At 38.3% G+C, this 27,819-nt stretch overlaps 1 protein-coding gene across 1 annotated transcript in view; it reads right to left on the minus strand.

The window, feature by feature from the left end:
- The window catches only part of Rasef (RAS and EF-hand domain containing), a 64,346-nt gene that overhangs the window by 22,584 nt on the left and 13,943 nt on the right, over nt 1-27,819 (minus strand). The window contains exons 2-12 of the mRNA XM_052176668.1: nt 21,387-21,533; nt 19,772-19,862; nt 15,929-16,024; nt 13,223-13,300; nt 9,247-9,362; nt 7,760-7,828; nt 4,488-4,572; nt 3,453-3,541; nt 1,606-1,840; nt 1,163-1,300; nt 924-1,068 (exon numbers count right to left, since the gene is read on the minus strand). Of these exons, the coding sequence (XP_052032628.1) occupies nt 924-1,068; nt 1,163-1,300; nt 1,606-1,840; nt 3,453-3,541; nt 4,488-4,572; nt 7,760-7,828; nt 9,247-9,362; nt 13,223-13,300; nt 15,929-16,024; nt 19,772-19,862; nt 21,387-21,533 (1,289 nt within the window). The remainder of the gene's footprint in view (nt 1-923; nt 1,069-1,162; nt 1,301-1,605; nt 1,841-3,452; nt 3,542-4,487; nt 4,573-7,759; nt 7,829-9,246; nt 9,363-13,222; nt 13,301-15,928; nt 16,025-19,771; nt 19,863-21,386; nt 21,534-27,819) is intronic.

Consider the following 27,819-nt stretch of genomic DNA (forward strand, 5'->3'; position numbering starts at 1 on the left):
AAACCAACACAATTGAACTCCAGGATTTGGGTATGGGGAGCTTTTGAGTTTGGCTTGTTCTTTTGTTTTTTTGTTTGTTTATTGTCTTATTTCTTCTTTGTTTTGATTTTCTTTTTTCTTTCCTTCTTTCATTTTTAATGTGCATTTTGTTTTTGAAAGAGAGAATGTGAAGCTGGGTGGGCGAAGATATGATAGTACCCGGGAGACAAGTGGGCGAGCCAACATGATCAAAACTTACTGTGTGCAAAATTTAATTAAAATGGTGTTTCAAAAAGACTCAGAAAAAAGAAAAAGTGAAGAAAACAAAGAAAGAAAAGAAACTAAGAAGAGAAAAATACTACTGCCTCAACTCATTTTCTGGTGGACATGTGGAAAGGAACACAAATACAGATTCAACCTTCAACTTCAATTTGCCAGGCTCATTACAAAGTTCTTAGCATAAAATCGAAGTGTCTCAAAGTTCTCCCTAGCCACCTATGGAAATATGCACTTCTTTCAGCATATCATTTTTAAAATTCGTTTTGATCAACTTATTTTCACTGGTGTGAAATTTCCTTAAAAACACATATTTATACAGCTTTCTTCACTGTGTACCTTCTGCAGTACAATAGCAGACAGGCTATCTACAAAAACTTGAGACATACATGCTGAGTGAAAAGCGTCTGCTACATCTAAGCAGGGTTTGTGTGACTGAAGTCCACAGGGTTTGTAGTCCAGAGACTTCCATCATCTGTCAGATTTTTTTTCACATCAGATTTTATTCAATGTGAAAGGTTATTCTATACACACATACACACACTGTCTATATACATGAATTCATACATAGGTATTTTGATCTGTGAATGTATGTATGCAATGCTAAAAGAAAAAAGATCAAGCTAGAGCTGGCAATTCTACCATTATCAGTGATGGAAGAGCCGTACCAAGAGTTGCGCTTGTGTTCCCCTGGAACTCATTCTTGCAGAGTCGCATGAGGAAGCTGGACTTTCCCACTGCGGCGTCACCAGCCAGCACAATCTTGTAAGCCTTCTGAGATGTGGGCTTGGAGGTGTTATCCACTATGTCTGTCTAGAAGGAAATAGCCACATGGGTGATGACAGGGCCATTTGTCCTCTTAAGCAACACGCTATAAAGAAAAGAGTGTCAGAAGCTACATACGTACTTGAGGTGAAAGAGCTGAAATGGTCTTTCTGGAGGAACTAGCAGTGCTGCCCTCGCCAGCAGAGCCCTGGGGCTGCCAGTGTAAGACAGAGGCCACACTTTCAGAATCAAGTGCTTCTTCATCCCTTATATCAGGAACCTGTCAAAGAAAAGCATTAAAAACCAAATCTTTCACATACATACATCACAGACCAAAGAAAAGTAAAACTATGCCACTAAGTCTACTGCTGGTGTGGTTACTGAGCAGACCTCTTCAAGGCAAACCTTTGAGATTCCTTCCTGGTGTGCTAGGAAAAAAATCCATTCTAATCAATAAGCTTCCTAAGTTTCCTATTCTATGACCTTAACAGCACAGGTTATGCACTGATGAGGTAGAATTCCATAAAAAATCATGGAAGATTTCAGTCAAATAAAATCATCATAGCATAGTGACTTCTGGCTTACATCTGTGTCTGAGGCATCTCCCGCAAGGCTCTCCTCTGTTCTGTGCAAACTCTGAAAGCCTCCCTGGTGCTTGTAGTCCACCTCGGAGTCACACTCATTGGAATCTCTCAGAGTAGACAGGCCACTGTCAAAACAGCTTTCGGGCAGGCTGTCAACTTCATAATTCGTCTTCTGCAGGGGGTCACAGAGAGCCAAAGAGTCACAATCCTCATCTGCATATGAAGAATGGAATGACCTTGTGATAGAAGAGGAGACAACTTTACCAAGGAGTTCACAATACACAAGAGCACAAAGGGACAGGCTGACAACACTGTCATTTGCTCGGTGATACAGGACAGGACATTGGCAAAGGAAGTATGCAAAGTGTGATCAGTTCATTCTGCTCAGTTTGCTATGATGACAAAAGCCCTCAATGGAGGAATATAATATATGTTACTCTTTGAACCTGGCTGGTCTCTTTCCTGATACAAGAATGAGTATCCTAGATACAAATACAATGTCAGACCACTATTTTTGCTATATCAGTAGACCATATTCTGAATAGTTTGTCTACTTTTATATTGTAACTCTTTTCTATATTGTGATACTTGTTTATTTTTCAAGACAAGGTGTTGGGAAATTTTTTTGTGGGGGAAAGGAGGGGCAATAAGCAAAATAATTAACCCAATGTCCTGACAATGAAACAAAGTTCAATTTCACAAAATTTGCCCCTGGAAAACCATGAGTTTATTGTGCTCACTTACAGAGCATGTGTGAGGGGCTACCCACAGGAGCCTGAGTGAGCCAGAAGGAGCTACACTAGAAAGTGTCACCCAGTGTGGATAGCTTCCTCACAGCTGAGCAAGTGGAGCACCTCTACTAGTCCTCCCCAACAGATATGCACTCTAGCCCCTCCCCAAGGCTTCAAGGCCATGTGCAATTAGTACAAAACTACATATGACTGATTTAGGGGCAATGACTGAATATTTACGTTAAGGTCTCTTGATCTTCTCTATCCTCTTCTTCTATGACAGAAAATAAACAGTCAATATCCCAAGCCTAATGATATTCTGTAAGCAGGCAGAGCTGTATATTAGCATAGAAAAGAAAAGCACCCTGTTAACTTCGTACATCAAACTAACTCCAAAGAAGGAAAATTCGCACAGGCCATGGTAGTTTGTAGTTGGGTTCAGAAAGAAGAGCAGGAGAGGACGTTTGCCTTTGAGGGCCCTGGTGAGGCCCTTAGAACATACTGGAGAGAAGTTCTCATTCCTGTACTAGACCGCATTTGTGGCATCATTCTTCCAAGAATAAATTCTAATGAGATTTTTGAATTAATTTTGTTTTGTATGCTTCTTTCTACATCTTTTGATAACTGTTCTTAACTATTAGTCCAGAAAAAGTAGTATGAAATTTGCATTTTAAAATGGTATATTTTTAGTAATCTTATTGTCACCTGCTTATAAATACACAAGTCATTCATTTTATAAAATTAATGAATCAGCAAAGAAAACTCAGGACCATGTTTTTACACAGACTGTAGTGAGAGGCATATCTCTTAAAAGGCATGTTAAATTCTAACTTTTGGTGTGTCTCAATGATTCCTGAAATATTTAGTAACTCATAAACATAGCCACATTTTCTACTTATTTTAATCATTCAAAGCATATGGAGAAAATTACTATTGTCTATGAAATATGTTTACTTACTGTTTTCTCCTTTTTCCACATTTCTGGACATTAATATAAGATCACAATAAATATTAATTATAACTTATATATATTCCTTTCTTTTAATTCAGTTCTAAGATAATGTCTTGCTTTTGACTTTGATCTAGAACAGATAATACAGAAGCAAGTGCTACGTACCTATCATAGGCCAGTGGTTGAGAAGAATGGTGATTAAATTTGGGACTGCTTCTAGAAATTGTATTCCCTGGTGATATGTTATTTATACGCTGTAATACACAAGTGGTTGTTAATACATAAACATTTACCAAGACAGATATGCTGATGCATACTTACACAATTTAACTCTCAATATACATAAAAAAAATCTATGACACGCATATGAACAAATGTGAACATGAAAAAATCATTTTGCAAGTTTCAGTAAGCATAACAGACATGGTCTCTCTTTCTCATCAGATCTCACTTTTATATAGCTCTACTGCAGACTCCACAGAAATCTGCTTGCTCTTTTGGTATGCCAGAACAGGACAGGCCTTACGTTGGCTTCCTCAGATTTGTCTCTTCTGGAAGCAAAATCTTACTGAATAACTATAACACATACGAATATGACATTAAAGTCTCATTCCTAAAGCTGAGCCACAAAAATGCCTTATTATAAATGCAATATGGTGACAACATTTGAAATGTAAATAAATAAGATACCTAATAAAAATAAAATAAAATAAATGCAATTTGGGAAAATTTGTTTCTGCCAGGAAGGTTTGGACCCCAAACCCAAAGCCCACGGTCTAGTGTGTGCCGTAGAGAACACTACTAGCCAGAATCATAGCTATGTCATCCTTACAGGCAACACTGGTTTTAATGACCACAGGATTTCTCACATTTTCTTTTATTTGCTGTCCTCTGCAAACTAATCAGCTCCTATATCATTAAAACCCCTAAAGAAAAAAAAATCACACATTTCACATCTTTCCCTTATTTCTTAGAACATTTAATTTAAGAATTTCATTAACATCATTTCATTTATTTATACAAGTGGGCAGACCATATTTTTAATTTAAAAAACATTATCCTTTTACTTTATGTTAACACTGTCCCTAAAGTTATCCTAAAATCAACATGAAGTTATCCTAAAATATCTCATGGTTTTCATGCCCTAAAGCATGTGAATAAGAGAAAGAACAGAATGTCTTGTAAGAGGACACTGCATACCAAGGATCTGTTGAGCTTGCTGTAAGTGTTTTCCAGTGCACTCCTGAGGCCATCATTACTGTCATGCAGCTTCCGGTTAGCTGTTCTGTATGGGAAGAAGCAGACAAATATACAGGAAGCACTGGGGGACCAAGGTTTTTGCTCTTTTTTAAAGTAGTGACATTTAGAATGTACAGATATGTCACACTTCTTATAATATTCTGTTTCCCTTCAAACCCCAGAAACAAAGTCAGAAACACATACAAATTACAATGAATGGATTAATTAGTTTAATTTCCTGACTATCTGAAAGCATTTTAAGAATAAATTTGGCCTTCGTTCTGGTTTAAACCTGCACCTGGAGCAGACCTAGGGCTCTGGCTCTGCACCCACTCCTAAATCACCCAGAGGAAGCTCTACCCCAAGGTGCTCTAACATACCCAGGATCATGGGTGAGGTCACAACATCTGCCCCGCCACCTGGAGCCACTGGAACCCCCAGGATCAAGGGACACAGAAACCCCCTCCCAGCCTGTGTCACAGGTTCCTTCAGGTTTGAACCTGCAATCAGAAAAGATCTGGGGTGCTGTGCTCTGCACCCATTCCTACAACACCCAGAGGGAGTCCGATATCCAGGTGCTCTGAAATGCCCAGGATGACAGGTGCTCTGACACACACAGGATCACCAGATCTAAGAGAAAGCTCAACTTCTAGAAGATGGAACACACCCAGGATAACTGGAGCTCTGACACACTCAAGATCACAGTTGAGGACACAACATCTTTCACAACACCCAGCATAACTGGGATTCCCACATGAATGAGGGAAACACAAACTTCTGCTCAGAAGCACACATTGCTTCAACTTGTACCTGTCCCCATGCAGACTCAGGGCAGGGCTTTGGCTCCCCACCCACCCCTGCAACACACAGAAAAAGTTTGACTTCCAGGAGCTCTGACAGAACAGGATCTCAGGAGCATGATAACCAGGATATCAGGTTCCCAGAGGCAGCTTGACTTCCAAGAGCTCTTATACCCAAGATCTCAGGATCACAGGATCCCAGAATCACAGGATCATAGACACAGCTGGACTCCAAGGAGTTCGGACACAACCAGAATCACATGAGGAACAGGATGCAGTCAGAAAGAGCAAGGGCAGTTAGTACTAGAAATAACCAGATGACAAAAGGCAAGCACAAGAACCCGAACAACACAATCCAATTCTATTTGACAACATCAGAACCCAGTTATCCCAACACACCAAGCCCTGGATACCCTAACACACCTGAAAAGCAAGATTCTGATCAAAAATCCCATCTCATGAATATGATAAAAGAATTTAAGAAGGACATAAATAACTCCCTTAACTAAATACAGGAGAACACAGGTAAACAAATAGTAGTCCTTAAAGAAGAAAAAATATATCTCTTAAAAAAATACAAGAAAACACAAACAGGTACAGGAACTGAACAAAACAGTACATGATCTAAAACTGGAAATAGAAACATTAAAGAAAACACAAAGGGAGACAACCCAAGATACAATTCGCAGACCACATGAAGCTCAAGGAGAAGGAAGACCAAAGTGTGGGTGCTTCAGTCCTTCTTAGAAAGGCGAACAAAGTACTCACAGGAGCAAATACAGAGACAATGTGTAGAGCAGAGACTGAAGGAAAGACCATCCAGAGACTCCCCCACCTGGGGTCCACCCCATATACAGTCACCAAACCCAACACTATTGTGGATACCAAGAAGTGATTGCTGAAAGGAGCCTGATATAACTGTCTCCTGAGAGGTGCTGCCAGAGTCTGACAAATACAGAGGTGGATGCTCGCAGCCAACCATTGGACTGAGTGAAAAGTCCCCAATGGAGGAGTTAGAGAAAGAACTGGAGAAGCTGAAGGGGTTTGTACCCCCATAGGAAGAACAACAATATCAACAACCAGACTACCCAGAGCTCCCAGGGACTAAGCCACCAACTAAGGAGCACACATGTAGGGACCCATGACCCAAGTCACATATGTAGCCGATGATGGCCTTGTCAGGAGTCAATGGGAAGAGACGCCCTTGGTCCTGTGAAGGCTCGATGGATGCCCCAGTTTAGGGGAATTCAAGGGTATGGAGACAGGAATGGGTGGGTGTGGGGGGACATATCGTCATAGAAGCAGGGGGAGGTGGGATGGGAGTTTTGGGGGTGGGGGACTGGGAAAGGGATAACATTTAAAATGTAAATAAAGAAAATATCCAATAGGAAAAAAAAAGAAAGAAATGGTCCACATTCTTAGTCATCAGAGAAATGCAAATCAAAACAACCCTGAGATTCCACCTCACACCAGACAGAATGGCTAAGATCAAAAACTCAGGTGACAGCAGATGCTGGAGAGGATGTGGAGAAAGAGGAACACTCCTCCATTGTTGGTGGAATTGCAAGCTGGTATAGCCACTATGAAAATCAGTCTGGCAGTTCCTCAGAAAATTGGTTCTACCTGAGGAACACACTATACCACTCCTGGGCACATGAAACAAGTACACATGTTCCACTATATTCATAATGACCTTATTTATAATAGCCAGAAACTAGAAAGAATCCACATGTCCTGGAATAGAGGAATGGATACAGAAAATGTGGTACATTAACACAATGGAGTACTATTCAGCTGCTAAAATTAATTATTTCTAAATTATTTCATTTAGATTGAAAACCAAAGAATATATTATATACGTGAACAAATTGGGGAACATCATGATTTCTTGAAACAGACCCTCAGAGGATTAAAGTACCACAATTATTGTGAAATTGAGAGTTTAGTACAGAATTTTTTAGACAATAGTGTTTTAAACAAGAAAACAAAACCTAAGGGCATATATATATATATATATATATATATATATATATATATATATATATAGAGAGAGAGAGAGAGAGAGAGAGAGAGAGAGAGAGAGAGAGGAGGTGCAACTGTAGTCAGCATAGCAGAGCAAGAAAATAATGACTAAACACTAACCTATGACCGCATTCACGTGTGGACCTGAGGAGCTCTCCAGATTGAGGGTAAAGGGAACATTCCTGACTGATATAACATGAATGCATGACATATGCTTTTCTAACTTGCAGACTCTGAGAACTAGATGGCACTGGAGGAATTCAGTTAGAGGCAAATGAGTCAGAAAGGTAAGTGACCAGGCGAAATGTGCTGCAATGAGAAAACCTAAGCCCTGGTCATGGCAGGCTGTGTTACATGTTTCATTAACACAAATGGACTAAAATGCAGTGAGCATTTCATAAAAGAACTTACTGGAGGATTTCAATTTGCCTCTCAAGACTACTTCGATCTTCTGTGTACTCTCGGATTATTTCCAGATCCCTGCAAAATTACATGTTATCTTTCAGTGAGAAGAGAAGAGACATCAGGTTTGAGCATGAGACATAGGCAAATGCATCACTATCTCCCAATCCTCATGGACTATAAGGTTTCATTTATAGAAACCTGTCGATTTGAGTTAAAAGCAAGTTGCATAGAGAAATTCAGTTCTTTAGCCAAAAAGCTGGTCCCTATCAGAATGCCTGTAAATTAGCATATCAAGTTTTTGTTTTAAAAGATTCTTTCTTATTCAAAGTAGTGATCTAATCATCTCTTTCTCCAAGCCAGTGTTTCTTCTCTGTGACCTTGCTTCTCTGATTTTCCTCTTACCTACATCTTTAAGATGTTTTGTTTCTCCCATCTGCAAAGTGGAGATAATAAAGGTCCCTACAAGAGAGGCTATTCTGTGGATGAAGTCACAAACACTAATAATGTGCTAAGGATGGTCCTGGTAGGTGGCAATGCTACTTGCTTCAGCTGATATTGCTGTCACTGGTTCCTCTTGTTGCTTGGCCAACACAAGCAGGTATTTTCTCTTGTACTCACCTCCTGTGTCTCCTTAACAAAGGCTGAAACCGGCCCTGGCGTTGCTAATATTATTACTGCTGGCCCTCCTCAGTGTACACTGCTTAAGTTTTTGTTTTGGCTTTACCAGCTAAACTTAACGTTTTTAAAGAGCAGTAGCATGTTTCTTTTACCTTATATATGCTGAACACACGCCTCATTATCTCTAAGGATGCAGACAGAATAGATGCAGTAAAAATTGTACCATTTAATAAAGCTATAATGCCTTAATTCTGAAAGTTTAAAAATAAATAAATAAATAAAACCTCTTTCCTCTAAATGTCCAAATTTATTCACTGTATATACATATAACTGTATCTCTCATGTAAAATGTGTGATTGTGTGAAGTTATATGCTATTAATATCATAATTAATAGGTGGGACTTCCATCAGATAGGGGAGGGAAAGAGATAGAAGACAGATTGGGCCACGAGGAGAGCAAGAAGAGATCATAGGAAACTACATCTGAAGTCCAGAGAGCCAGAATATACTCAGAACTAAAGCAATGAGTAATGGCTCTCATTCTTGTTTTAGGCCAGGATTCCTATCTGACAAGAACTTTAACACAGGTTTGTTTGTACACAATATTTTCCTCCCAAGGCTACTTAAAGCAAACCTTTTTTAAGCCCTGCGCTGTCCTGAGAGGACTATAATTCAAAACTCTTTACACATACACACATACACACACACACACACACACAGAGAGAGAGAGAGAGAGAGAGAGAGAGAGAGAGAGAGAGAGAGAGAGAGAGAGAGAGAGAGAGAGAGGAAATCTCCCAGTAAAGGTAGCATCTTTACAAAGCAATATATATTCCCCAAAGTTAATGAATGAGCTTCTGTTATAAATAGTTTCATACCGTTCAGAATTCAGACTCTGGTCAGCATAATCACTTTTCAAAGCATCTAGTTCACTTTGAAGAAAAGCAACATTTGTCTGTGCTTCCAAAAGTTCTTTCTTGAGTTTTTGATTTTCCTAAAGCAAATAAATCACAAGGCACATTAGACTCAGGCTTTTCTCGCAACTTAAATATGTATGCGTAATATTGTGCACTGTGTAAAATTTATCCTTGAAATACTCAAATGACGACTTTCTGACCTTATATCTTATTTCAATCTGGACACAGCATTGCAATGTTTATGTCAAAAATCTCCTTTCTCAAGTTCGTGTAAACAATGCTTACCATTTATTCTCTGCCTTGTCAATAAAAGCTGATCATTCAATGACTGGGCATAAAAAAGAATAGGGTGGGACTTCCATCAGCTAGGGGAGGAACAGAAGCAGAAGACAGATTGGGCCAGGAGGAGAGGAAGAAGAGATCATAGGAAACTACATCTGAAGTCCAGAGAGCCAGAATATATTAAAATGCCAGTATCTCAGGCATTTTGGCTGGGAAGTAGCCAGATTAGCCTAAAGGATTAATTAATACAGATCAATGACTGCCCGGGTATTTCGGTAAAGCTTGATTAACTATATATTGGTGTCTCTGTGTCATTACTGATGAACCAGCTAGGATAAAGAAAAACAGCTGCTGTATTAATTTGCAGCTTCCATTTATGTTAAAATTACTATTACACACTATATAGTACAAGCCCATAAAAATAACATCTACCTTTCCTCAGTTCTTCACTTCTTCCTGCTCAAAAAACCAATTATATATTCAAATATTGTACATTATTAAAGTTTAAAGTTGTTTGTCATTTTGTACTTGGCTATCCCAAATTATAATAAATAATGTTTGATAATAACGCACTGTCAATGGAAATTAAGCAAAAATCGTGTTCCTCGGGTCAGTTGGAGTGCTGTACTTGGAAGTGATTTCTGGGGGTGACTTGTTATTTCCTGTTTAACCTTTTAGCTCCTTTTCCAACCATCTATCACCAACTCTGCAACAAAGTTGACACTGCCCCATGTTCTTGAATACTTCCCATTGTGAGGTAAATAAAGATAGCCTGCCTCCAGTATTTAATTATATTAATAAAAGGCACCAAGGCAACATTCAGTGCTTAGGAGCTTCTGCTGTTGAACAGAGAAAGGCCAAGTTGCCTAGTCAAACACCCAAAGGCAGACTGAGAAGTGGAACTAGGGAGCTAGAGAAGTGGCTCCACAGTTGAGGACACGTGTTGCTGTTCCAGAGGACCTGGGTTGTACTCCCCAAACCCACATGGTAACTTGCAACCACCTGTAACTCCCCTTCAGAGGGTCCAGTGCCATCTTTTCGACTTTGTGGATACCAGATTTATTCATTTTTATTTTATTTTTATGGTATATTCATATATCAGGACAAAACACCCATAAAAATAAAATAAAAATAAATACAATTTTTAAAAGGAGAGGGGGCATGGGAAATAAATTAGAATCAGCTGGTCAAGGTAGAATTTGTCTTTAATATCAACATTGAAGAGGGAGAGACTGCTGCATGTCTGAGTTCGCAGTCAAGCTCTTTTTTTTCTTTTTTCAGTATCTATTTGCATATTTTAATTTTTTATATTACTTTTTTTGGATATTTTCTTTATTTACATTTCAAATGATATCCCCTTTCCTGATTTTCCCTAACCCATCCCCCCTCCCCCTGCTCACCAACTCATCCACTCCTGCTTCCCTGTCCTGGCATTTCCCCTACACTGGGGCATAGAGCCTTTTCAGGACCAAGGGCCTCTCCTCCCTTTGATGTCCAACAAGGCCATCCTCTGCTACATATGCAGCTGGAGCCATGGGTTCCTCTATGTGTACTCTTTGGTTGGTGGTTTAGTCCCTAGGAGCTCTGGCGGGTACTGGGTGGTTCATTTTGTTGTTCCTCCTATAGGGCTGCAAGCTTCCTCAGCTCCTTGGGTCCTTTCTCTAGCTCCTCCATGGAGACCTTGTGCTCAGTCCAAGGTTTGGCAGCCAACTTCTTCTACACAGAGTTTCTTATCTAGTCATTTAGACAAATTTTCAAGGAAGTGTGTGTGTGTGTGTGTGTGTGTGTGTGTGTGTATACACGTGCATGCAAGCATGCAAATCTGTCTGTCTGTCTGTCCATCAGAGGCATAGTGACCAGCTTTTATCTATCATAGTTTGGTAACAGATGCCACATAAAAGAATAATGAACAATATTTAGAATGTAAATATTCATTGGATAATGCACAATAGTTAAATCTATAATTATTCTTTGAACAAAAAGATTTCAAGAAGGGTGAAAAATAAGATTGTGACAGTTATGCTATGTACTACTTCATTTTTCCCAGAATCAAGAAACACTGAGTATAATGAAGCTCGAGGTTCATCAAGTCTAGGAAATATAGTTATGATGAAGGGCTCAAAATAAAGAAATTTTAGGTTGATATATAAATGTTACAATATATCATTGTCATTTCATGACCTCTACAGTTAATATTTTCAAGGGAAAAATAAAGAATTTTATAGTAGTAGTAACATAACAAAGATGGCTGAATATCACTGTGCTGCCTAATTTTATATCAACGTGACCCAAGCTAGAGTTTTTGGATCTGGCCATAGTCAAGCCTGTACAGCATTTTCTTAATTAGATTGATATGGGAGGACTCAGTCCATTGTATGTGGGGTTTTTTTCCTGAGCTGAAGCTCTGGGCTCTATAAAAAAGCGGGCTGAATAACCCAGAGGCATCAAATCACTATGCAGCACTCTCGCCTGGCTTCAACATCAGCTCCTGCCTCCAGTTCCTGCTCTACTTGAGTTCCTGCCTTCACTGCTACTGATGAACTATTAAATGAAACTGTGACTGAATTAAACCCTCTCCAAGTTGCTTTTGGTCACAGTGTTTCATCACAGCAACAGTAACCCTAGTTAAACAATGTTTTAAAACAAGAAACCAAAAACACAATCAGAAAGTCTAAGAAAGCAGCACCTCTTCACGAAAGTCATTATCCAAATGTAAGGCCAAGTACAATGCAATAACATTAGGAATGGCTAAGACTGTGAAGCTAGGTCAAATCTCTCCTCAGATGAATAATGCTGACTAGACAGAAAATTATGCAATGCCAACTCAAGAGCCAGAGTGCACAAAGCACTTTTAATTTTTGAGATTAATTTAAAATCAAAATAAATAAAATAACTTGTCAAAGGTAAATGTCATTTATGTTTGCAAGAGAGAAAGGAAATAAAAGCAGAAGGAAAAAAAAATTTTAAGGCCAGAGAGAACAGCTGAAGGCAGGGGAAATCACACATACAAAAGCTATATTAACCACATAGCCTAGTTTTCAACACCATGTTGTATTTCTTTAAGTAAATAAACATAAAAATTAAAATAAAACCATGCAAGTGGTATATAATTGAAGGGAAAATCTTCTATAATACAGTTACTCAAATATATTTCAAAGACTTTACAATTATTTTATCAGTTTCTCTTTAAGCCTTTATTCCAGAATCATAAAAACAATAAATACCAGAAGTATTGGCATATTGTCTGTGCTAGTTATGGTCTTGTCAACTTGATACAAGAGAGTCATTTGGGAAGAGGAAATCTCATTTGGAACAAGCATCTCCATAAGACTGACTTATAGAGAATGCTGTTGGGCATTTTCTTGAGTAACAATTGATAAGGAAGTTTCCACTGTGGATGGGGTCATTCCTGGACAGGTGGTCCTAGGTTATATAAGAATGAAAACCATGGAAGAAAGCTGTGAAGCAGTGTTCCTCATAGGTTTGTGCTTCTCTGCCTGCTCTGACCTTTCCTGGTGATGGTTACCTGAGAGGACTAAGATGGAATAAACTTTTCTCCCCAAGTTGTTTTTAGATCATGTTACTTTATCAAACCTATAGAAAGTAACTAATGTCTAACAGGAAATAAATGTTTCCAGTGAAGCATGATTCTTACCATTGTTAAATCATGGATTTGTTTCTTTAATGCAGTCACATCTTGCTTTTGACTTATCTGTCTTGACTGCTCTTCAAGCTAAAAAGGGAAACAAGAAGTGCTTTGGTGAGGATTAGAGATATTCTTGAATATGAATGTGGGAATTCTAGTAGTTTTCAATTTTTAAGATTTTATGACTTTACAAATTATTAAATGACATAAAATCTATAATGTTAAAACATTTGTTTTAACTAATAAGAACATTTGGAGGGAAACATTTTTTTATTGAATATAGTTTCTTTAAAACACTGGAAAAGCTCTTTTGAAAACCATGACACTATAAAGCAATCCTTACTTTCCTTATTTGCTAAAGTAATATAGGTATTCTTTTTTATCCTGTGTGGTTTTTAAATGAAATCCCAAATGTTGATTTGCCAAGTGAAGATTTAAAGGTATGTGCTTGGACTGACCCCACCACAACAACCTGTTTACAATAACAGAAAGCTCTTGATCCAAGGTCCGTGCTGGGGCCACATCACGACAAGGTTTGTCCAGTGCACAGTCTTAGGGTTCACAATGTGATCAAATATCCTACAACACATCTGTGCTTAACACTTTCTGTTTTACTTTGTATTCTTAGCAATATTCATACTTTCTGTTAGGGTGTTAAAATGTTTTGTTGTTGTTTTGGGTTAGTAGATGCAGCCCCATAATGCAGAGTCTAGCCTCAACTTTGCTTTGTGGCTAAGGCTAATACTGAACTCCTGACCTTCTTACCTCTCAAGTACTGAGAGGGCACATGAATAATAGAAATAAAATTTAAGACAAGTGTTAATGTCAGACTCACCTGTTTTCTTCATATTGAATTGAAGAAATGTTTGCAATAATAACTGAAATCATTAATAACTAAGCATAATTTTTAGCTAAACAGACACAGAAACAAAATTAGCTGTAGTTGCACAGATGAGGTCTGTTTGCTAGATGATACATTCATACTAGAGTTCAAAATATCTAAGTATGTCTAAGAAAATGATCAAACCCTAGCACTGTAAATGGAAAGACTTGACTACCAAGAAGTAATTTACAGATATGTGAGGATATGTTTGCAGGTAACCTCAAATCGGGGCTTCTTTCTGCACTAGCCAAAATGCTTACCACACTTTGTCACACTCATGTGCTTTAGCTATAAGCTGTCTTCATCTTGCCAGAAAGTATCATGTGATATGGCATGTGACTAACTATGGCATACAGATGCATATTAATCAGGCTTTGTGCCTGGCGAAGACTATTTTCTAGGCATTACTTTCTGCTGTATCCTTCCATAGACAGAGAAAACTTTCTTTTCATATACATTTTTGAGTTGACTCTCCTATAGAGCGAGAAGCAGGTAGATCTGACTACAGCTTTCTATATGTGAGTATCAACCTGCTGGTTCTCCAATATTAGAACCTTATAAAAGTCAGATGGTTGTGGCTTTGAGGATCTACTTCCAGACGTTTTAGTCCATTAACTTGTGTGTCCCTCTCCATGCCATTTCGGTGTCATTTCTGTTACTATGCATGTGTAGTATATAATCTGAATTTAAATTGGTTATTGTGATTTTTTTTTAAAAAAAGAAATGCATTATGTCTTCACAGGAGAAAAATTATTAAGAATTAACTCAAGACTCCCAGAATTTGATGTAAAAATTAGTGACAACAACAATGATCTGTAAATAATACTATATAATTTTGAAAGCCCTTAAAATTCTCTCCTATAAATTGTGACAGTAAGAGGGATTTTTGTTGTTGTTGTTGTTTCTATATATGGAGATGTCAATTTGATAGCACAATATCAATTACACTATAAACATCTGCACCAAGGCAGCTTCAGGCCTCCAAATCTCCCATATCCTGCTGCCTCACTCCACAACCACTTTCAACATGTGTCAGCAAATCACAGAGCACAAAAACACTATTCGTTGAAACCAAGAGGGAGAATGCCAGTGCTTAAACATGCTTTTGCTCATATTTCTACAATTTCTTTCTTACCTCTTAATGATCAGGTGACTGCTAGACATGGATCTATCTACATAAAAGAACATTTTTTATTTCACTTAATATTTCCTAATTAACTATTACACAGCTTGAAGTCAGGTAGAAACAGGAATACAGGAATACCCGACCTATCCAGATAATGTTTCACTAAAAAACAGACTTTCTACTAGAAACAGAGGATTCACTCAAAGCACTTAGTGAATGGAAACTAAAGCAACAGGTATGATAACTGTTCAAGAATAATACATCGTATTATTCCCATGTTAAAAGTCAGATGGGCCTTTAGTGGATATTAACCTAGAAAACTGGAATACCCAAAACATAATCCACACATCAAATGAGGTACAAGAAGAAAGGAGGAGTGGCCCCTTGTTCTGGAAAGACTCAGTGAAGCAGTATTCGGCAAAACCAGAATGGGGAAGTGGGAAGGGGTGGGTGGGAGGACAGAGGGAGAGAAGGGGGCTTACGGGACTTTCAGGGAGTAGGGGGCTAGAAAAAGGGAAATCATTTGAAATGTAAATAAAAAATATATCGAATAAAAAAAAATGAGTCTCCCAAGGAGTTGGACCAACTTAGAAATATCATTCTTTCTTCTATTTTAATATAATTCTAAATGTTTTCCAGTTTCAATGTCTTAGGCACAGTGAGATACTGAGGCTCTTTCTAGAATGTCTAGATGTCACATACACACCTTTTTTAACCTTTTGATGGTCACCTGTAAGTCTCCTACTTCTGTTTCATACTGACGTCTGAGGTCCGTGAGAGCTTCCTCAGCTTTGCGTTTTTCCTAGAAGGAAAATAAAAGACATTATATGAGTCATTTCTGCTCGTAAATGTCCTCAAACCCACATTAGCGTGAAGCATTTTGTATCAAGCTAAACTGACCAAAATCCTCCTAAACAAGAACAGTGAAACTAGATAGCAGAAGAATGCCGGGAAGTCTTAGGTGTGCACTGGAACAAATTCCAGTAAATCTACTGAAAGGGTGTCTCTTGGAAAGACGGAGAAGCTACCACCAATAAGCATGCTAAAGTAGGAGGGGGAAATCTCATGGGTACCTACCTCCAAATAAAATTATGGAATTATGAGAGGAGAGAATTACTCTTCCCCAGGGATTAACTCTTTCACTGTTAATACTAAGTGGGCAGGCCAGAAATCATATACAGACAAGCAAAATTAAGCAGGCTCAGCATATTGCATTTATGCACATATTTATGCATATATTTATGTACATGTATGTACCAGTAACAAAGAGAAAGAGGCCATGAATTTGAGAGAAAATGAGGGTTGAGGACCTGGTAGGAATATGACAGACAAAAAATAAGGGGTAAATGATGTCATTTCATTTTAAACTTTTTGTAAAACGTAATTTAAAAATATTGATGTTTGTTCTGGAAAGACTCAGTGAAGCAGTATTCAGCAAAACCAGAACGGGGAAGTGGGAAGGGGTGGGTGGGAGGACAGGGGGAGAGAAAGGGGCTTACGGGACTTTCGGGGAGTGGGGGGGGCTAGAAAAGGGGAAATCATTTGAAATGTAAATGAATTATATCGAATAAAAAAAAGAAAAGAAAAAAAAATATTGATGTTTAATGCAGAAAAATCTCAGAAAACACTGAAATACATTAAGAAAAAGGCAATCAAGTATTCAATGATAAATATAAATAGTTGCTTTTCTACTATGTCTTTTATTTTCTTAATAAAAATGACATCATTGATCAAAAGCAAAGACCGAAACATAAAAATAAAAATCTCCCACCTGGAAATAACCAGTCCCTAATTGCTAGCTATTCATTTGACCCAATAACTTGTCTTTTATAAAAGAAAAATAATTCCTAACTCCCAGTAAGCCCTAGGTTTTACACTAAATGACTAGTCTCAGCAGAGATAAATGATACTCAGCAGAGATAACTGAGAGTGTTTACCTCTTATATACATAACTATGATGCCAGAAAAACAGTCAATTCTGGTCTCACAAATTTTTTTACACTTGTTCCTTGGCAGGTTACTCCAGAACAACAAAAATTATCTATATTTGCCTTTATAAATGTTCATACGTGAGTACTCACACTATCTTGTACTAGTTTAAAACTGATGGGAACTGAAATATTAACAGATTTATGAACACACACTGTTTCGTATTACACACTGTAAAATTACTACTTTACTATGATATGATTTCTGATACATGGCTAAGTCTCACGATAATTATGCTGAGTAAAAGAACCCAGGTTTTATTATAGGACATCCTGTAATATTCCTTTGATATACAGTTTTAAAACTTCAAATAAGTCTACAGTGACAAAAAAAAATGAAGAGTGGTTGCCAGGCAAAGATAAAGATGGTAAAATGGACAAAATAACAAAGGAGTGTGCATGAGAAAATAGGCAGTATCTCAGTTGTAATGACAGTTTTACTACACACACACACACACACACACACACACACACACTCACACACACACACACACACACACACGCATGCACACACCATATTCTTTTAATTTATATAAGTACAGTTTACTGAACATAAATTGTAATTCAGTAAAGGTGTTACAGTGAAAAACTGTGTATTTCATATACATGAAAAAAGTGATGGGGAAAAGAGATTCCCTTGGATAGAGAACTAGATGCAGAAAATTGGTACAAGATGGAAACTCAATTTTGCAGAATTTAGGAAAGTAAAAAAGTCTGAAAAAAATTACCAAGGCAGCTGGACAGTAGTGGCTTAAACCGTTAATCCAGAGATTACTCTGAGTTCAAGGCCAGCCTGGAATACAGAGTTCCAGGACAGCCAGTGCTATACAAAAAAGTAAAAAAATAATAAATAAAAAATCACCAAGATAAAAACAAAACAGTTGAAATAAAATCAGATTCACAAGCAGTGGAGTGATGGCCCTGGGAGGCAGGTACACAGGGTGTACATCCGGGAAACAGAAAAAACATCATGGTGACTGCCGGAACCTAAGGAAAGCCTCCACTGAGCCAGCATGTGTGAATCCAGAGAAAACACGATTAAAGGTATGAGGTTGGTACTGGGAAGGGCTGGCAAACACAGTTCTTCCCAGTGCCAAAATATTCAGCTGGCAGAAAAGTCCTTGACTGCCATGCTAAAACATCTCAGGGTTTACGTGCCTAGAAACTGACTGGCCAGATAACAATAAAAGAAAGAAGCTATACATAAGTTTCATTTTTTACTTCTAGAGTGAAGCCAGGAAAATGCAAAGATACCATCATTAGTAAAGCATGAAATTATAAGAGATAGGGGCCATGTGGTTATCCACATTATCACAATTGATTTGGGACGCACTGGAAGCAAGGAGAGTTAGTCATAGTGTATATGTGACTAAGAAACTGTTTGATCCATGAATGGAAGTACAGATACAACAGTGGTAGAGAGCTTTAAAGGAAGGGCAAAAAATGAATTTACTATTTCAAAACCCAGTTAGACTGTATGTAAATGTAAATTTTGAAGATGATCAATCACAAATGAAGATGATCAAATACACTGTATGATATTCTCAAAGAATTAATAAATATATTTTTATTAAAAGAGATAGAACAAATAAAGATATCTTAAGGGATCTAAGTATGTAGTAAAGACAAGTAAGGTAAATTCTCTGAAAGGAAGGAAAGAAGGAAGGAAGGAAGGAAGGAAGGAAGGAAGGAAGGAAGGAAGGAAGGAAGGAAGGAAGGAAGGAAGGAAGGAAGGAAGGAAGAGAAAAAACAATCTTAACAGCCATGGTTGTACCTATCACAGACAACATTTCTCATTACATTCTATACATCTGGATAATTAATCCTCCTTGCGGCTGGTAGGTGGCAGGATTGTTCTGTAAAATTGACTGACAAGAGATTACTTTACCATCACCACGTGGCCTTGGTAAGGTGAACTCAGGATGTAGACTTAAGTGTGTCAGAGGCCAGAGCTCAGGTCTGCACTCTTATTGCCTCTCAGCATCAAAATAAAATGTTAGTCATAATATCACTTACTCAGAGAAATGTATATATTTTCTATCTTCAACAAAGATCAACTGCCTGAATACATTTTGTACTGAAAAACACACCTTTCTAGGGAAATCACTAGAGACAGCATAAAGCTTTCAACTTAAGAGTTCCTCCAATAGTAAGCACGACAGGCCAATATAAAAATAGATCTTCGGTCACCTCATCAAAGCCAGTCCCCCACTCCATGACATTCTTCTCCAAGAGGCCTCTGCCTTTCCATGAAAGCTGACACCTTTCCCACTCACTGGACCCTCATTCCATGCCATGGGGGGCATCCTTCACTTACTTGGTTATTTATCATCTTTGTACCTCTTTAATTCATGAGCACAAAACACTTACGGTTATAAAAAATAAAATTATTCCCTGCTCAAAAATCCAGAACATTGATACTCTTACATAGAGTACTAAATAGTAAGGCCTGCTGTCCCCAACACCTTAGCACCAAGAGAAGTGCTCATAGTGCCACAAGAAAAGGTACTCGCCAAAAGTCCGCCAAATAAGTAAATGGCCAATGCACAACACAAACTCACATCTTTTCGGGTCTCGTTTTCCACAGCTTGAATCCTCTGATCCATTTCCTCTTCCAGCTCACTTAGCTGAATGGCTGCCTTGTCCTGGGCTCTGAAATTTAAAAAATGCATTGTATACTTGGACTAAACTGAAGAGAAATTCAAAACTCATCAACGTCAGGCTTCACATTATAGACATGCTGTATATGATATTTCCCAATCCATCTATATCATAAACTAAGGTTGCCAATGTGACTGGCTGTAAAATGGCATTAAACACTAACAGAGACTAAATACTGGGCTGAAACAAACAGTAAGTAAAGTCAGAAAGCTTCTGGGAGACTGTAAGAAAATCTGAAAATACTGTTAGAACTGAGTCACAAACCTAGACAATGGAAAGAACTTTATGGCAATAGACAATTAGATCTAATTTCCTATTTCTATTATATATTCTTCACAGTTGTAGACTAAAGTGGAAGGAACACTCTCAAGAATGGTTTCTTCTCTCTCTCTCTCTCTCTCTCTCTCTGTCTCTCTCTCTCTCATGTGTGCACTTGCACGCGCACGCACGCACGCACACACGCACACACACACACACACAAATGGTTTCTAATCACCACTTTAAACTTATTATTAGCATCCTTCTGTATTTTATCTATGAGGTAATTTTATAAGAACTTTTGGCTAGAAGGTATAAATTGCCAGAGAGAAGAAATAAAATGTGGCTTTGGGGACTCTGCCCCATTCACCAACTGTATATATGTCTGTCTACTTGTATATACATACAAGCATACGTGTATAAGTATATGTATATGTGAGTAAGCATGCATGAACATTTGCAGAATTAATGAGACAAGTGTTCAGGCCCTGCCAAAGTGTGTGTGTTTATGTGTGTGTGTGTGTGTGTGTGTGTGTGTGTGTGTGTGTGTGTACACACACGTGCAACTATGTTTGTCTCTGTGAGTCTGTATAAGCTTAACATCTCCCTTTCTTCCATTTTCTTTTTTCTCTGACTCACAAAGAGTTAATGACCTTCAAGTCTCTCCTCTGTCCAGAGAGGAACCCTGAGCCAGAGAGAAAAGAGTTCAAGTAATTAAGCCTTTTTTTCTTAATCCCCTGCTACTGTCAGCAAGAATCAAATCACCAGAAGCCAGCAGCTTTCAGTCACAGAATAGCAAAGAGTTAAAGAAGACAAGAGACTTGGCAGAAGTGAGGAGCTTTTGGCTATGTAATCACCACAGAAGAATTTCCAAAGGTAAAACAGCTTTGGCCCTGATCACGAACTCCATACCCCACTTCACTGCCTTCCTCAGTGAACTGGGTGTCAGGATAAGGCCCTAGCATCTGTTTATGTCAAGTAGCTGGATAAAAAAAAAAAAACATTCTGAATTTTTCAGGATGGACTCATCAGTTCTGAGGAGTTGACATCATAGGATGGCAATGATCTACCAACGGACTGCTGTTTAACCAGGCAATTACTACCTGACAAAACTTACCCTGTGTGGAAGATTCTAGAGTGTTCTAGATTCCTAAAGTTGCATTATAATAAGATTGTGCCATTCATTCCCTTTGCCACCCAGGTCACAGAACAAGTTAAAGGACCCTATGTGTCCTTAGGAAGGAAGTGGTTTGATACCTCTTCACTGCAATGGCCAAATTTTCCATTTCTGTGCTCTGGAGTTTGATCTCACGGAGAAAGTTCCTTATCACACGTTCATATGGTTGGATTAGTCTTGGCTCCACAAGGTTGATGTTCTGGTACAGGATACTAACTTGTTCTTTTCTGCCAAATATATGAAAATTAAATGGTATCAGTTTAAAACTACAACAAAAAATATATAGGGAAGAGAAAGACAACTAAAAAAGAAACAAGAAAGGTATAAAAATCCATAGACTGACCCAGAAGGAAGAGAACAAGGCAGAGTCGGTAGTGTTTCCCATGTGGGAAGATGGCTACTTGGAACACCAGTGGAAGGGCAGTGGGAACAACTTTGAAAGGTCATCACTGTATTTGTTAAAAATAGAATTGTAAAGAACTTCAGAAAATAGATTTTAAAAACTGGTTGAGTGCATACAACTTTTAGTTTCAGAAGATATCATGAATATTTAAGAGACATTTAACTATTATAAATTGTTTTATAATTTATAAAATAAATTATTTTGATGAGTTAAAAAAGATCAATTTTGAGTTTTATATTTTAAAATAAATTTTATTAATTTAATTTTAAAAAGAACTTCAGAGAAAGTTAAACTAATTATGAAATTCTGTGTTTCCACAGTCTCTAACAAGATATGTATTAATCCTTAAACTTTGAAGAATAGATATACCTATTATTTTGTGGTCAGTGAAAATCGCTCAAACAAGTCCACTTTTGTGGATACATTCATACATTTTCTTTCCTCTAGGGTTTCAAACCCTAAATGTTTGGAGTTTTCTCATACCGATTAATTTTCTTTTTTTTCCAGGCACCAATTAGATGTTCAACATTTTCATTCAGTTAATGACTACTGAAAGTTGGCACAAGCTCCCAGGCTAAGGGCTTGATCCACACTGCAGCTCCACTTCAGATACCAGGCACCAGTTCAAGTGAGGCTTCTTTCTAACTAAACAGATGTACATCAGAGGTTCCCATGAAATACCCACCAGTTTATCTGATAGTTTCCTAAAATGGCTCATGGAACTCAGGAAAGCTATTTACTTTTAACAGCTTACAATAAAGACTGGCAAATTGGAAGGACATACAGGGCTGACATTAAGGGTCACAGAGTTTTCAAGTCCTGTCCATTCTACTTATTTGCTTACACTTTGATGTGCTCGCCAATTAAGAAGTTTCCCAAGCACACTCAAAGCCATACGTCAAGCTCAATTCCATTCTTTTTCTTCCCCAGAGTCAGGGATGAAACGCCAAGTTCCATTGCTCTGATAATACTTTACATTTGTTTCTTGTTTGTCTAGTTTGTTTTGTTTTGCTTTGTTATAATCAGCCTCCATTCTTAAGCAATTCACAGCCTAATGGTGTCATCTGTCTCATTACATGATAGAAGATAAGACATGGTTAGACAAGCTAGTGGTGTTGTAGCCTCAGAAATCAGCAGCTAATGACCTACATGGAACTGGGCATGTTTTTTTTTTAAGTAAGAAACTATTTATGTCTTTATAGAAACACATACTGTGATGGCTAGTTTTATATCAATTAGACATGAGCTAGAGTCACTGGAGAGAAGAGGGAACCTCAGGTGAGAAAATGTCTCAGTAGAATGAGGCTATAGATGGAACTACAGAACAGTTTTAGACTGATATGGGTAGAGCTACCCCTGGCCAGATGGTCCTAGGTTCTACAAGAAAGAGGGCTGAACAAGCCATGGGGAATGTGCCAATAAGTAAGACCCCCCCCTCCAATGCTTCTGCATCTCCTCCTGCCTCCAGATTCCAGCCCATCTTGAGTTCTTGTCCTCACTGCTCTTGATGGTGAACTGTTATATGGAACTAGGAGTGAAATAAGCCTTTTCTTCCCCAAGTTGTCTTTGGTCATGATATTTTATCACAGCAATAGTAACCCCAGCTTAAACACATACTCTGTGTGAATTTAATAATCACTGAACTGTCTACAAGCACCAACATTTTTCTCAAGAGATGGGCTGTATACTATCTACTTTGGCATGGTACATCAGAGATGATACAGTCTATCCTTCCTCCTTCCTCGAGAATCAGGAATATTGTAATTTAACATGAACTGTGACTGTGACAGTGCATGATAGTAACAGGGATTTTTTTTTTTTATGGTTCATAATGATTTGTTATCTTGGTTTGGTTTTTCTTTTTTTTTTTTCTTAATTAGGTATATTCTTTATTTACATTTCAAATGATTTACCCTTTCCTGGCTCCCCTCTTCCCCAAAAATCCCATAAGCCATTTCCCCTTCCCCAGTCAACCCTCCCCCACTTCCCTGTCCTGGTATTCCTCTACACTGCAGCATCAAGTCTTTCCAGGACCAAAGGCCTCTTTTCCCTTTGGTGTCTAAGAAGACCATCTTTTGCTGCCCATGTGTCTGAAGTCATGGGTACTCCATGTATACTCTTTGGTTGATGGTTTTGTCCCCGGGAGTTCTGGGAGTACTGGGTGGCTCATAATGTTGTTCCTCCTGTGGCTCTGCAAACCCCTTCAGCTCCTTGGGTCCTTTCTCTAGCTCCCCCATTGGGGACCCTGTGTTTGCTTCAATGGCTCACTGATAGTGTCCCATTCTGTATTTGTCACTCACTAGGAGAGCCTCCCAGGTGATAGCTATATCCAGATTCAGTCATCCAGCACTTGTGAGCATCCACAATAGTGTCTGGGCTTTGTAACTGTATACAGGATGCATCCCTGGGAAGGGCAGTCTCTAGATGGTCTTTCCCTCAGACTCTGCTCAAGCTTTTGTCTTTGTATCTCCTTATGTGGGTATTTTTTCCCTCTCTACAAAGGACCCAAGGATCCATACTTCCTACTTCTTGGGCATCATTTGATATGTGAATTGTGTCTTGGGTATTCCAAGCTTCTAGGCTAATATCCACTTATCAGTAAGTGCATACCATGAGTGTTCTCATGTGATTGGGTTACCTCACTCAGGATGACATTCTCCCTTTCCATCCATTTGTCTAAGAATTTCATGAATTCATTGTTTTTAATGGCTGAATAGTACTCCATTGTGTATATACACCACATTTTCTGTATCCATTCCTCCACTGAGGGACATTTGGGTTCTTTCCAGCTTCCGGCTATTATAAATAGGGCTGCTATGAACATAGCGGAGCATGTATCCTTATTACATGCTGGGGAATCCTCTGGGTATATGCCCAAGAGTGGCATAGCAGGGTCCTCTGGTAGTATTATGCCCAGTTTTCTGAGGAACCACCAGACTGATTTCCAGAGTGGTTGTACCAGCTTACAATCCCACCAGCAGTGGAAGAGTGTTCCTTTTTCTCCACAACCTCCCCCCTTTTTAAAGCAAGTAACATTTATACCTACTAAAAGACACAGCAGGTATTTGAAAATTATTTAATTTCTTAGGTCTGAAATAACTTGTCACAACACCATCACAAAAGAAACATTGCCAGTTTTCATCAGGGTTAAAAATGTTAGAGACAGCTAGTACTCACAACAGACTAAATCTTTTTCATGCACACTGCATTACTGAAAAAAGCAGCAGCAGCACTTGCTTATTTCTTCTGCTTGATGTTCTGACACTGTGATTTTATAGTTACTCCCTGAACAATGAAAAATATCTCTTGTCTCCTGACCCCGATATGGAAAGGTTATTCTTGATGTACATGTATTACACTGGAAACGCTTCTGGGGAGGGCAAGAAATTGAGAAGCTCAAAAGCTTACACAGCCATCAACAGTACCTATGAACAACAATTTGATGATCACAGATCACTCAAATACAAAACATCATCCTCTCCATCTACTTTAGAATCTGTGAAGGGCATATGCTTTCATGTTTCTTCTAGATATATTATGTTATGTGTATGAGTATGTTACGCCCATGTTTATCTGTGTGTCAGTGCATGTCTGAAATCCTCAGAGGTCAGAAAAAAACCTGAAAAGCTAATGCAGAAAGATAATGAGTTTAATCAAGACCATTCTAGCTGAATGTAGCAAGTTGTTGTTGTTTAATTAAAAAGAAGAAATAGAAGTACAAAGACTGAAGGTTGAAAGGGGTGAAGGGCAGGAGGGAGGGCAGGAAGGGTGGGTCAGGTTACAGACTCTCTGGACAGTGCTGAGAAGGTGTTTCAGTAACCTTGTAATTCTCACAGAGTTCACTCCCTCCCTTGGGCAGGTGCAGACCATCTGCTCCTAAACTCAAGACAAGCTTGAATTATTACCTTACTTTATCGGTGTCTTGTGACTTTTACATGTAAGCTAGGCTACAGGGTATGGAACTTAACCACCTCCCAGCTTACCCTTGAAATCATTTGAGAGCAAGAAATCTTTTGTTCCTTGGCTCTGAAGGTCTGCCTTTCCTTTCAGGATCCCATTGTGCTGTAATTCTCCTTTGTCCTTCAGACCTGAGGAAAGTTGAAGGCTCTGTCCCTTCTTGACCTGATCAACACTATCCCTGAGAGCTGTGCCTTACAATAAAATTCTTATCTGGACCTGAATGCTTGTCCTCCCACCACGGGCTGTGATGCTGTAATTCTTCCAATAAAGCTTATCTACATCTACGGGGTAATTCTTTTCCACTTCCTTTCTACAAAGCCGCCATTATCTGCAATAAGCAGAAAAACAGCAAGGTAGAAAAGCAAGCAGGAAGAATTAGAATAAATGTTCTTTGTTTGTTTTTTTTTTTTTAAGTCCTCTGCTACTGTCCCGATACTCTGCTACTGTTCCCACACAGTCAGAGATTATGGTAATAGCAGGAAGCCTGGCTCTCCACTTGTGTCAGAAGGGAGGCCAAACTTCATGGTCTCTGATGAATGGTGTCCCAGGAAGCAAGCCTTCAATAAAAAGAGGCTTTGGCTATGGTGGGAAAGATCATACTCACCAGATCCCAGATTAACTGCTGCAAAACTTGAGTGTATCATATGTTGAAATGTTCACAACAACCCCAGAATGTATTTCTATTAATTTATTTTGTGAATAAGGCAAATATAAAAGTCTCATAAGATAAATTATAACCTTAATGGTCCCAAATTCAATGAAACCCTACCATTAGGACCTCAGACTCTAGCTCAGTGGTTCTCACTCAACCTTCCAGATGCTGCAACCCTTTAATATAATTGTTCATGTTGTGGTGACCCCCAACCGTAAAATTATCTTTGTTACTACTTTATAACTATACTTTTAGTGCTGTCATGAATTGTAATGTAAATATCTGTATTTTCTGATGGTCTTAGGTCTTGCTAGTGGACTTATAAAAAGAAGCGATTTGGACACAGATATACAGAGAGAAGACCATGTGTAGACATAATTGATGATGGCAGCTATAAACCCAGAAAAAGGCACAAGGACAAGCAACACCTTCAGGTAACCTGGTACTAGAGTATTAGAGAATTCCCTGTTGTTTAAACTCACTGTGGTGCTTGATACTAGAAATGCCTGGGCAGTGCATAGGATCCAAGGACACAGACACTGAATGGCAGAATTAAAATTCTGTTTTGTGCTAACGACATAATAATTAGCCACTTATACACCACCCCTTCTCATTTATGTTAAATACCTGCACTTTGGCAGAATACATGGGATTCAAAGTTAATCCCAGAACATTGAAACACTATATGACATGAGTTATGTATTAATTCTGCTGCTTAATCAGGAATAGCTAAAAATATATGTCCACGTTGCTTTAAATTCTTTGTAACTTTTTCTTCTAATTAAATTGCTCAATATATTGAGAGGCTAATCATGATATTCAAAAAAACTGTTTAAGTTAAGCATTATTAATAAAGCCATAACAGTAAGTCACATTATATGATGAGATAAGATACTAAAACCTATCATCACCCCTCCTATTATAGCGGGAGAACAAATACTGGTTTAAGAATGACCCACGTTATTAGATAATAATAAAGCACCAACAAAAATGTCTTCTCTGAGATTGTCCCAAACACTTTCAACACACAGCAGGACCATTATGCCTTTACCTGTATCATTTAGACAAACAGGATATGAAATCTAGACACATACTATCTGTCAGAGAAATCATTCCATAGTCTTATTTACCAGCAACTGAACAACAATAAAACTCTGAGTTGCGGAAGCCTCAACAGGTCTGCCCCTTTCTGTAAATGTTTAAAATGGGAGCAAACTAAAATGACATAAATTCACTTTTGTCATTTTATGTTTGATTCATGCTTAGTGCAAAGTTCCAGGGCTAACTTGTAGTGAAATATACACATAGATTAATTATAAAAGATCAACTACTGATAGAAAATGTATATGCTACACAATCAACTATTATATCAGAATGACCTGTATCCCCATTTGCCCTACTTTGTACACTGGGGACTTGTCTAAGGAGCAAAGCCATGAGTTCAGTTCTTAGCACCACGCAAACTGGATGTGGCAGCACACAACAGTATTCCCAGAAC

The sequence above is a fragment of the Apodemus sylvaticus genome, chromosome 3 (assembly GCF_947179515.1).
Source record: "Apodemus sylvaticus chromosome 3, mApoSyl1.1, whole genome shotgun sequence".
Classification (NCBI taxonomy): Eukaryota; Metazoa; Chordata; class Mammalia; order Rodentia; family Muridae; genus Apodemus; species Apodemus sylvaticus.